Here is a 12837-nt window from a genome sequence, read left to right on the forward strand (position 1 = left end):
TTTGCTTAGGTTTGTGGGTACCTTTGTCACAGGGTGTGGCCTCTACAGCAAGGCAGAGGGCCTGCTCTTCGGAGCAGAGGATTGGCACGTGGGAATCCACTGATCCCATTATGTCTTTGGTGTCACTTTGTGCGCCGCAGCCGGTCTGTTCTTGCTCAGACTCCTCCGCGCTGGTGGGGCTGTCCGATAAAGCTTCGGTTTGCCACCCACCGCTTATTGAGTCTGTCTTTCAATGTCATAGGACAAAAGAACTTGCACGTCAGAGCAGTGCTTTTCCCAGTGATCCCTGGAAAGGCAGTGGTTGCACAGGCTGTGAGTGTCCTTTCACTGACATTTACTATTGCAGGAAAGGTAACATTTAAAAGGTGCATTTTCCATATTTGGAAAAAAGGGCAGCTAGGGAAATTATGTAAAAGGGGAATATGAATATAGACATTCTCTATAGGCAATGGAAGATGTCAATTCCCCCCACTATCCCTACTGTACAAGCCACAGCCTGGTGTAGGCCAAAGTCAGTGAGGAGCTGTAAGCCATCATGATTATCGCTGGGTTACTTCGATTCTTGATGTAATACATTTTACCTCATTTGCAGCAAATCATACCTTTTTGGTAGCCATTGGGGTAAAAATGCATTTTTTAAGTTCTGCCATTGTGTATTTCAGGAAGTGAATTTTGCTGTTAATTGTTTAAAAAATCCATACTAATTTTGTGGACTCCTCTGGCTGTGTGTAAGAATGGTTTTCCACCATCTAGCTACATTTTTTAATTGTGATGGGTGCATTTGACTTATTCAAATATTATGCCATAGAGGGCCAGAAATAAAGTCAAGTCAGTGTTGGCCTTAGGGGCTTCATTACAATTTTTCCTGTGTGGTAAAGTGTCTGGTTCCGTTTTCTTTCCACCCCTTGTCTAGATCGGTTTGCTTACCATCAGATATGGGCTACAATATAGAACGTGTGGGTTGTGTCACTATGCATTGTGCAGGCACCAGGGACTTTTAACTGTTCAATTAAAATGTATGATTCCCTTTTTCTAGTCACCGCCGCCAATGTTCGCTACATACCTATCTGTGATAGTGGACCCACACTGAAGTATAGCCATTAGGAGAGTCCTAAAAGATGTGACTGTTTTTGTTACATAGGCTTTATACATATGCTGGGTACTTCCAATAGTGCGTATTACTCAAGTACTTATTCGAACGCACCGATATCTACATGTGTAACATAATAAATGTATATCTTGTTTAGTATAGAAATGTGATGGGCGTGTGGACTAATTTTACCTTAGTTGCAGCCTACTACCCCTTCTTGTAAGTAAAATCGCGTCACTCTGCCCGGTTATCTCAACTTTAAGAGTGGTGTGGCTTCCTAGTTTGGTTGGGCGTGTTACCACCCCTCAGCATTAGTGGTTGTACAGTCCTCAACAAGGGGTTGTACAAAATTGCCATAGTAAGTAATATGTAGCAGGTGTGTAGGGAGGAGGGGTACATTTGGGTCACAATTTGCAAACCTCCTGATAAGGGGCAGGACTGCAGCGTATGGGTGGGGTAGGGGAACGGTTGTGTGTGAGCAAGCATACATATGTGTGGTGTTACCTGTCTGATTGTAATGCATCCAGTTTAGCATGATCTCTGGCGCCCTGTACCATCGAGTTGCCACATATCCCGTCATCTCATCATCTGTGTGCCGAGCAAGGCCAAAGTCCAGGATCTGCAAAGTAGAAAGAAGCAAGTCTGGAATGCATGAACAAATCACAGAACTGAACTCTGCATCCCAGTGACACTAGTGTCATCCATGGTTACTGCCCCATTACCTAGCATAGACATCTCCACTTCTCAGCACCACTACACAGAGCTAAATGCCCTCCCACCTAAATACAAACACCTGCGTTTAGCCCCAAGATTTCAAGCAATAGGATCACAAAAGCTTTCCCCATCTATACACAGCTAACTAACTTCAATGACATTGAAACCCTCTCCCATGGTTTTAGGTATATTTTCAATTTCTAAACCAAATCTCCTTCACCTGTGAGATGGATTTCTTTTTTTTTTATCAGTCCCCTGAGTGAATGGAAGCCTTTTCCCCCCACGTACTCATTCTTTTGTTCAGTCTATGGGAACCCTTATTCATGACTTGTGTACTTTATTTTAGGAAGACATGGTCTCCTCCATAGTTTCAAAAGCATCTGTGATTTACTTTTTTAGCACATAGAACCTTTTGTGCAGTGCTCTGGGAGCCCTTTGGGCTTCCCTTGTATTTTCTTTCATTTTCCTTTTGGGAAAACATGTTCCCAAGGGTAGAGGAATACTTTTTATCATTGCTACATTTTCTATTGTGAGATCAGCACTCCCCTCAAACCCCCCATTTTATGTGGAGTGCTCAGGGGTTATATAGTATCCCCCTTTCTCACTGCTCCTGTAACATTTCTGTTACAATGACAAGCATACCTGAATGGCTGGTGGCAGTGGACATGTTCTACCGACCTTTGTGTGATTCCTACCTGCAAGCTGTGTTCACAGCCCATGTAACACACACAAGGGCCACCATTGACTCAAAATGGTGACTGTATTCCTTTTTTGCCATTTCTTGTGTGCTTGTCCTTTCTTGGTCCTTCTGTCGTCCTGGGTGGGGGCGGTCCTGGTGTGACCTTTGTTTTGTGGGAATCCCTCAGGAAGCCCACCAAGGCTCCAGAGAGTCTGTGAAGACAGGAAATGAGGGACTCAGCAGTCCTTTGTCTTCGGAATTCCTGCCTGGAACCAGTTTCAACTGGGAGGCTGGCTGTCCTTAACAACAGCCACCCCGAACGTATGAATGTAGCCTGAGTGCCGATTGGCTGGGTTCCTGGAAAAATGGCTTGGATCCTGAAGCTGAAGACAAGGCGACCACTGAACAGAAGAACCAAAGATGAAGACGACCAGAGATGCCTGCAACCCCTATTAGTAAACGGTGAAGCTTGCTGAAGTGACCGCTGCTGTCCTGACCCTGTTTTCGAATCGACAGGGAAGCTCTGAAAATGACAACTCCCTCCTGTGAACTAGTGGGCATATTCAGTCCCAAGACAACCTGCACTTTGAGCCATCCAACGACGTACTGCGACCTTCATGGGCTGCAAATCGCCAATACCCTGGGACTTGCAACCATCCTGCAGTGCATCGTCTTCCAAAGAACGAATCTTCCTGAAACTTTGTCCGATTCCTGCTGGACCTCCAGAAGCAAGATTCCACTCCTCAAAGCACCTCATCAGAGTGCAGGACCAAGCAAGCTATGCGAATCAATCGGACGAGAATCGTTCTTCAGTGGTGTCTCTGAAAAGACACCAAATCCACAGATCTGCGTTGGAGTATTGTAAGGAAGACATGGTATCAACAGTAAGAAAAACACAAGTGACCACAGTTCAAGGGTGTTCATTGAACTTCAAAAAGGGTTTGAAAAACGTCCATCTGATCCTAAATCTAAAGATGAGAGCAAGCTACAACCATCAAATAATAACAATGCAGTCCTAGTGGCGTCTTGTCAAAACAAAAGGGCCTATACTAAAAAATCTATTGTCAATCCTTACCTCTAAATACAAATAGGGTAAGAAACAATGTAATGTTAAAAACAAAAAGTGTTCAAGAATTTATATGTCAGGATATTCAGGCTGCTGGCCTCCCTTCCCCACATTTTCAGCATGGGACAATGCGGCACACTCGGGCTTAGCACAGTCTCTGGCTTCTCTAGCACTAGGGTGCAGTTCAAACATTAGCATCAGGGCCTTCCGTGCCCAAGTCTCTTTGCCTTTCAAAGTCTCTTCTTTGAGAGGGGCTGATGCGACAAATACATTATTTTCCTCTCAGGATTTCACACACACTCAATTTCTTTGATTCACTATTCACCTCAGGTCCCCCTCAGCCAGGCTAAGATCCCCTTTAACACGATGCTCGTGGGATTTTCATGTATCCAATTTCTCGGGTGTTCACGGTTCACCCCAGATCCTGCTCAGCCAGGCTCAGATCCGTTTTAACACAATGTTCAATCTGTCTCCCTCCGTCGGGCTCAGATCAATTCAATTCACTGTAACACAAACTTGCTTTAACCCAAAGCTTTCAATTAATCTCCCTCATTCGGGCTTGGACCAACTTTATCTACTTTGTCATCAACATTCTTGGCAGTATCAACATCGAAGACTTTCGATTGTGCACATGATTTTGCATGACCCGCCGCAGGACCACTTTGATGCACAGTTCTTTGCCACTTTTGCACCTTTGTCAACTCTCAGTTGGATTCCTTACAGAGACCTTCGAATGAGCATGCACGCGTTGTCCGGCCACTCTGTCAAAGGTATCGTATCTTGGTTTCAAAGTTCAATCACTCATCTGTTGTTCAATTTTACTCACCTTGGTTATTACATGCGTTTCATACACTTCATGTTGCCGCTTGCAACCTTGGCTTCAACACAGTCTGGTCTGGTATTGGTCTCCCTCAACGCACTGGCTGTGTTGATTCACTGGTGCTGCTTTGTTGTAGGAGCCAAGGACAGTACCACAGCAGCAGGCAATTCTCCCCGCCTTGATTATCGACGCGGGAGGGCCCCGGTTATCTCCGACACACAATGCAGGGTTCTTCAGCCTGGTTTCCGGGTCTTACACTTTGTATCCTCAAGGTTTCGTGAAAGCAACGGTTCCTTGTCAAAAAGGTCAAGGGCCATTCCCCCATTGCGATCACCTTCTGTTTCGTCGTCTTTCTTATCATGTTAAACTGCCATCTTGGAACTGCTGTTTCCTTGTGTGCTTTGCCTCACTCAGAGTATTCTCTCGTTCTCCACCTTTTATCCGAGTGGGGAAGTGTAATGGATGTTAGGTGTGCGTGATGGTCAGTAATTGCCTGACCTTGCCTGACCATTGTATTGTGACATGTCAGGTATACGGCTCGGGTGTTAGTCTGCTTTCCCTCATAGCGAGGTGTCAGTGAGAAAGTGTTTGTGTTGTGAAAGGGAAGGGGTTTAGTTCCTAAGTATCCTACCTGGTAGGATGGGGTATAGGTGTTACAGGGAAGGGGATACTGCGTCTCGCCATTCAGTGTCCCACTCATCGAAGACCCCTCACCCAGGTGATCTCCCGCACTGGTCCACCCCCAGGAACTGGATCCAAAAACAATGGCCATGTCCTGGCCACCTCCATGACAGACCCTCTGGGACTAGCGGGCGAGACACCTTCAGGTTTCTCTCAGCATGAAGAATCCTTTGCTGGAAGTCTCCTCTCTCGACTGCTGTTGTGAAATCCCATCCAGTCCCTCCATTCTTCACCACGACCAAGGAATAAGAGACCGGGTCTGTAGCTGCAACATTGTGAAGGATTCCAGCTTCATCTTCTTCATCCCGCCTAAGGTACTGTGGGACTTGAGGTAATACTTATCTAAAGTCATTCGGTCGCTCCTGTGTGGCTAGCAGGGTAATTTGTGTAGTTTGGAATTCACCCATTCACATTCGCCCAGGTCCAATGCTGGAATGCAGGCAGGGAGCCTTCTATGAAGTCCCTGAACCCTTTTACACACAAGACCTGTTACTTAACTGCTCCAGAAGATTCCCACAGGAACTCTTGCCTTTCCCACAGCATGTGCCTGCCTTTTAGACATCCAATCTCACCCTGAAAGACTCAGAACTAGATAGGGATGGGCTCTTAAGGCCTAGGCTATGTGAAAAGATTGCTAAGTAACTTACCTTGCGTTGAGATTGTTTCTATCACGGGGACCTGAAACACAGTGTTACAATGTTAATACTTACCTTTGCATTATATCGCTATTGTACAAAGTAACTACAAAGTACTTGCTTGCTATTGTTGGTAGGGTCACTGTATTATTCCTGAAAAAGAATAAGTTACATGTGTTGCCAAGTAATTACTTGCTGATGGTCGTAGTATAACTAATATTCCTGAAGTAGAGTAAGTTGCATAGCTTACTACAAAATCATTACCTTTGAATTACATACTGTAATTCTAAAGAAAAGCAAGTCAATACTTACCTTTGAATTGTTTCTACTATTCAAAAAAAGTACCTACAAAGTTTACTACAACAGTGGTTTTACTTACCTTGAGAAGCATACGGCCATTCTATATGTCCTTTACACTGATTTACTTACAGGGAGTATGGTATTGGTTTTATATTGTGTTTGCTTATTGTGATAGTACGTAACTAAATTTATCAATTTATCTCTTTAACTGTGTGTATATATAATAAACCATTATTTGTACATAACTAAGTGTGTGTTTCTTTGGACCATATGTATGCTACAAGTTCGTTGTACCTTCCTACATCCCTCTCTCCCTCCTATAAGCCTGAATGTTCTGGTACACTACCATTACCTTGCGTGGTACAGACTTACGAAGAGTTGGAGCTCTGTATTGCCCACTAGATAGTTTTATAAAGTCCTTTGGGTGGACTGTAGAAAAACTGTCCCAACACATGTACAGTCACACACTACAGTCATCCAAACACTACTCAAAGAAAACAATGAGGAGTTACTAACACACTCACAGTAACAAGTGGCCAACACCCTCACCTAAGGATGCTTCTCTCGCAAAACTATGCCTTGATTTCAATGTTCTCTAGTAAGTATAACCAAGAAACCAGAGAGCATTTATTCTTTCAGAGAAAGTAACATGTCTTAGCCCACTATTTCCTGTTATTTTTATTTTAAGAATAGAATCAGGGTTGAAAACCGCCTAATAAGGGGTTGTTATGGTTTATAGGCAAGTAATATGCTCATCCAGTTGACAAAAAGACAAGGAAAGTTGGCTTCCACAGTGCGGCGGAACATTTGCATTAGCAATTCCATGCTTCCTACCTTGCTCAAAGACTGGAATTCAATCTACAATAAGATTGAGTGCCAAGGATTGTGTGGCCATTTTAATAAAAGTTGGGTTTGGGTAGAGAGGTTTGTTACAACAGGTGTGTCTCGAGAATCCAGGGAATATTTAAGAGCATGTGAATCCATGAAAGATCCAATGCTGGAGAATTTGATATTCTCAACTTCAAAAGCACCTCGATTTTGGCCAAATGGTGTTTAAGACATCCAGTTTTGTCAGGGTCAGCAACCTGCCCCTCTGAAGGGGGGAGATGGGGACACCTCTCCTGGGGGAGGAGACCTACCAGGGTTTTTGCCAAAGCCAGTACTGCCTAGAAGTGGGATGAGTGAGATGGGAAGGCCCCAGACTCCTTCCCTTCCATCAGTCGCCTGGCTGGAAATGTCAAGTACCACTTGTTATCACCCCATAACTTGTTCTGGCCAGAGTTCTTTTTCCTCTCTTTTAGGACTACAGAGCTTAGAAATTCCTGTGGCAGAGGTGAGAACCAGCAGCCCAGTAGCAAGAGAACCAACAGTGAACATCAGGACCACAGAGCAGTATGTGCTGAAGACCAGCAACCAGGAAGCTCCAGAACACACTTAAGAACTTTGAGAGTGACTGTATTTCTCAGGGGCAACCACTGCAGACCTCCGGCGGACCCACACTGGAACACTGCGCGCAAATTAACACCAAAACCGAGTCTGTTTATCATGGGCCGTCATTGTAGAACTCCAGCGGACATGCCAAAACCACCTCAGTGGTGTGGGAGGAGTTGTTGGGGGGGACAAATTAGTAACTGGCCTGGGGGACAAGGTTGTTGCCAGGTCCAATGAAAGGGGGAGCAGGAGCATAAAAGGGGATCCTGGGAGCAAGGCAGTGTAGGTTATTCAGGTGAGATCAAGGGAGGAGAATGCAGTGCGAGAGACCAAGAGGAGGAAGGAGGTGAACGCAGGCATCGAGGTAGACCTTTGAGAGCATGTGCAAGATGAAGTATTGGCCTGTGACAGTATGTGGTACGTGTGTGTGAGTGAGAGCATTATGCAGGCGAGTGAGACCAAATGGGAGTGTAGGGGAGTAAGTGAGGCTGAGTGAGAAAGGGGATTGAGGGAGTGAAAGGAGGGTGATTGAGGAAGAAGGAATGGAGCATAGAGTAGAGGGGAAAACAGAGTAGTAGTAGATAGGAGAGGAGGAGAGTAGTAGTAGATGGAACATCCAAGGGACCGAGAGAGCAAGAGAAATGGATAAAAAAAAAGGAGAGATGGGGAAGAAAAGTGAGGAGAGTAGAAGGAAGGGCCAGGAATGATAGAACATCATGGCAAGCAGTGCAAGAGCATGAGAGGCCAATACTAAGTGAGACCTGGGTGATTGAAGGGTGCAGCTTCTTGAGATAATTTCTTCTTGTGTGACCCCAGTTTAGAATCCACCTAGAAATTCCCCAAGGGAGCACAAAAGATAAGGCGATTGCCTTCATGCACTCACCGTTAGCCAGCCAGATCCCCGACAGCAGGGGTTATAGATCTCTAGTGACCACCTTGGGATATATGGATGCCTGGGCTAGGGTATGGAAAAGATGAGAAGTGAATGGCCCTTAGTGAGACCCTATTCAAACTTGTCAATAAAAACCCTTGAACCTTCTTCAGTAGTTGGTGTGTTCGTGGGGCCATCTGTGACACAGTAAAATCATCGGGACCAATTAATAGAAAGGTCAGTCATCAGAAATATAACATACAGAACTGAGATGTTCTAACTTGACACTTTTCAGTTTCTGCTGTAATAAAGTCCATACCTTGCATCCAGAGTAAAGAAGTCTTCTAATATGTGTTGGTTAAAGCTCACACTGGAGGACTTTGGCCCTCTCTGCTGAAGGCTTTTTCATTACAATATTCCTGCTCAAAAGATCAACTGCTGTCAACATAATACCTCTGAAACTCACTGGATGTTATTGACCTTCAAAATCTTTTTTATATAACTTTAAATAATGGTTTCAAAGCACATACTAATGACATTTCAATTCAATGTTAAGCAGCAAAACGAACACATTCTTATAAAAAAACATCTGACATAAAAAAATGTATTCCTCCAATTCTTCACAACATCCTTGCCTCACCCCATCCTTTTATCCCAAGTCAAGTAAATCGCCCATAACATTATATATCCATCAAGCACAATCTCTTATCTCCAATCTATGCTAGAAGAAACAACCAACTACATTTTACAGAGTACCGTAGATTCTCATTTTACCTTAGGTGTGCTCCATTATCCATACAGGGTTTGCACACACTGCTTAAATGGACACTATGGTTCTAGTTTGTTCTTTTTCATAAAGATCTAACATTGGCTGTCGTACAGACAGGAAGTCCGGTGGCCCCACAGGTCTGAAGAAAGTTGGCAATTTCATAGTTAGCAAGTCCTATAACTTCCCATACCATTAGAAAAGGTAATAATTCCCCTTTTGACCACCCTAATATAGCTTACCATTCTACCTATAATTCCCTCCTTTGGCTTTTAATGACATGTGATGCTTTCTCAACATAGGAAGCGTAAACTCGTTAGGTATTGGATACTCCTGCATTTTTTAACAACATTCAGAATCTCCTTTCATACAAGAAGCAGTGTGGTGAGCCACTCCCTCTGAGGTTAGGCAGGTGAGCCTGTCATGCAAGAAGTATGTCATATAACCCTAGCCATCAAAAATTATCTTGTATTATTATAGCACAATGGGATACATTAGGTGCAATTTCACTGGGGTTTTGGATCACTAAAATTACTGTGTATATCCCACTTCCTTGTTTTGAACAGAAAATACTTTTTATTTAAAGGGCTCATCACATTTTCTCAACCGTGGATTAGCAGGAGTATTTTAGATCTCACTTCCTGCTAAACATAAGTTAAAGAGTTTTCTCATTTATATAGAAATTGTATATTTGGTAAGTGGAGCCAAGGTTCTTTTTGATCAACATATCAAAAGTTTCCTAATTCCATTTGGCTACAAAACAGCTTTGTGCACAATATGTAAATGATGTAACCTCCGATGGAGTCAACATCTAATAGTTCTATTCATCCGGAGATATTTCTGATTTCATTGGAAGAAGTCGAGGATTGTGGCTGGTTTGAAGACCATCGACTGTGACTAGGACTGCCTTTAGTCTTGGTTTTTAAAAGCATTCTGACTTTGTTTCCAAAAACATTACAATTTTAAGTATTTCTCTACGATAGGAATTTAATAGACTACTTAAAATGAGCCCAGTAATGCAGCTACTTCAAAAATAAATTTGTGACACAGCAGCTGTAGATTATCAACCCATCCAAATTGCACTTTCAAAAAAGGAGAATGGAGTCTTGTGCAGCTACACTTTAGTCTGAGTTTATACCATCTGCTTCCAATACTGATGAAGCACTGAGACAGCAGCTTCAGAGACCTTGGAACACGCCATCACCAATACGGATGACAGCAGCATCAGTTACTAGTTTTAACTGAAGTCTCAAATGCATAATCAATGACAAATCATGGGGCTCACTTTTGGATTTGGGGGGGGAGGGTGGAGTAGGGATTTTAACTTGTTTCCTTCCTACCAGTTAACCCGATTAATGGGTCAGGGTGGGGACTGCATAGTGCCAACAACCCTTTCAAAATGAGACAAAGTTCCATATTGTCTCCCATGCTGTTCAATGTGCAAACAGTAACACTGGGAGTTCTGGTGGACTAGCTGGGCACATAAGCGGGTTACAGACATACAATATTCCTGTGCCTCCCACTGAAGAAGTCAAAGACACAATGCAGCATCTCTGTGCAGGTGAAATGTCTGGGGTGCAGAGAGTAAGTGATTACCTATATTCCCACACTAAGGCTATTTGACAAATCTGCACAATTCGTCCCTTCTCCCCCAAGGGGAGCCACCCCCTTTGAGGTTAAGGAGGTGAGCCTGCCATGCAAGAGTCTCCCTAGGCGTCCAGGCACCTCGGATCTCACTAGGAGCAACTCCCCTCTTGGGGACAAGGACTCCCATTCCAGAGTGGAACCCTGAGTCCACCACATTGACTGCATATATGGACTTGGAAAAGACTTTCATAACTCCTGCAACTACTATATTCTACAAAGATCCTTCTTTAAATGTATTGGCTACAGGCAATGCTGAACACAGCCTGAACGCCATGATCAGCGAAGAAAGACACCATTCGGTTTATTCCTGTGATGTGTATAAGAGAGGAAACTCCTACAGAAGAAACAGAACCGTTATGAAAAGGCGAGCCTCTCCATCATTGACATCCTGGAGCCACGCTGGGCCGCGGAGCCAGTGGCAGCAAGGAGGGCGAGCAAGCAGCTAGCCAAATGCCTGTGGGTTGGCGCTCTACCCAACCAAGGAGCCGAGGTCGGAGACGGAGTAGAGAAGGAAATGCGGATGTCTCATCTGGTGGCACGAACACTAACGAGTGGTGGTTAGTCGGTAGGCCGGTAACAAATGCAAAGACCAGATCATATGAGGGAGCAGAGTCCCTGAACTCTACATACGTCAGACCGTAGCTACCGAGAAAGGTAGCCACGGGGAAACCCGACAGGGTTTACGGAAGCCTGAGAAACCCAATGGAGAGCATATTGTTACAAGGTACGAACATTGTCAATAACGTCTGGAAATGCTATCAAAGTGACAGGAACCTGGGACACCAAACTCTGCAAAAACCCTATTAAAGGGGGATTGAGGAAGAGATATAAACACTTTGAATTAAGGCTGAGAAAGCAACAGAATGTACAGAACTCTGATAGAGCAGGGTGGACAGCCGCCCTATGTGAAACAACTCAGGTGAAAGAAAATAGCTTGTATGAGCTGTTAGGGGAGTTTTCCTAAAGTCCACTTGAGCTAAGACTTCATAAAACTATCCCATGGCATACAGGTCCACAACTCTTAGTATAGGTCTGTACTACTCAAGGAACCCTGGTAGAGTGGCAGAGCAGTCAGGCTCATCATAGGAGGAAGATGGGAGCTATAGCTAAGTACACTGAATCCAGAAAATACAATAGTCCAAAGAAACACTTACACGTAAAATGTTATATTAAAATATACATTTATTGTATTTACACAAGGAAGGTAGATACTTAATTCACTTACCCGACACACAAGAATTCTTAATACTTTTCAAAGGCCATTGCTCCAATGGCAGTTGCTTGCGGTACAATTGTTACAGAGTTTGACACCAATGACGGTTTTACCGTATTAACGGTACTACCGCACACTCGCATTAAGACAAAGATATACAGTAATTGCACTTAGTTAGCAAAAGATTAAGTCTTTTAGGAAGGAAAAAGGTTGGTTAATCACACAGCAGCAGAGTTTAACGGCCTAGAGACATTTTTCAGGCAAACTAACGCTTTAAATGTCCAATCCCTAACTATACGAAAACGTTTTCGGAGTGGATTCAAAGTCTTAAGTAGCAGGAGAACAGCAAAGGTTCCTCAGGATACTTTTAGTCTGGGGTGGTGCTGTGGAGCAGCCTAAATGGCTGCTTAGCCCTCGAGTTCTGTGTGGGCCCGGCTGACATCTGCCTGCATCTGCGTTCACCGGCGAATTGTGCAATCATATCGCAGCTGGGCTGCTGCCCCTCGCTGTTGGGCTGCTGCCGGCGTAATTCCAGCTCGATTTGGACTTTGGCAGCACGTGGACGGGCCCCCGTCTTCAGCGGCCTACAGCCTCGCTGGGGCTGCGGCGTTCAGGTGAGGTGCGGGGGAAGGGTCCCGCTCGGGGTGGCCGTGGCGCCCCCCCCTGCTGCTGCTTGCCCCACTGTCCTGCTGCTCCCCGGGGGCCGCGGAGCCCATCCACATTGCTGATCCGGGTCGTGGTGCCCGGCCTGCGCGCCCTGGAGTGTGGGCCACAAGAAACTCCCTTGGGGGACTCCTGACACGCCCGCGTTCCCCGCTGCATGGGCACAGTCTGCAGCTTGCACCCTCCTGCTGCCTAATATCCACAGCCTGGTGGACCCCGTGAACACTGTACGACTGGCCCCCATCTTACATCTGTTCTACA

The 12837-nt window shown here is 44.8% G+C and overlaps 1 protein-coding gene across 2 annotated transcripts in view; it reads right to left on the bottom strand.

Annotated features, from left to right (window-relative positions):
* MAPK14 (mitogen-activated protein kinase 14) overlaps nucleotides 1-12837 on the bottom strand; it is a 376319-nt gene that overhangs the window by 145470 nt on the left and 218012 nt on the right. For both annotated transcript variants that reach the window (XM_069633433.1, XM_069633434.1), the window contains exon 7: nucleotides 1595-1709. In XM_069633433.1, coding sequence (XP_069489534.1) covers nucleotides 1595-1709 — 115 coding nt within the window. The remainder of the gene's footprint in view (nucleotides 1-1594; nucleotides 1710-12837) is intronic.

The sequence above is a fragment of the Ambystoma mexicanum genome, chromosome 13, assembly GCF_040938575.1.
Source record: "Ambystoma mexicanum isolate Mex_15411 chromosome 13, UKY_AmexF1_1, whole genome shotgun sequence".
In the NCBI taxonomy this organism is placed as follows: Eukaryota; Metazoa; Chordata; class Amphibia; order Caudata; family Ambystomatidae; genus Ambystoma; species Ambystoma mexicanum.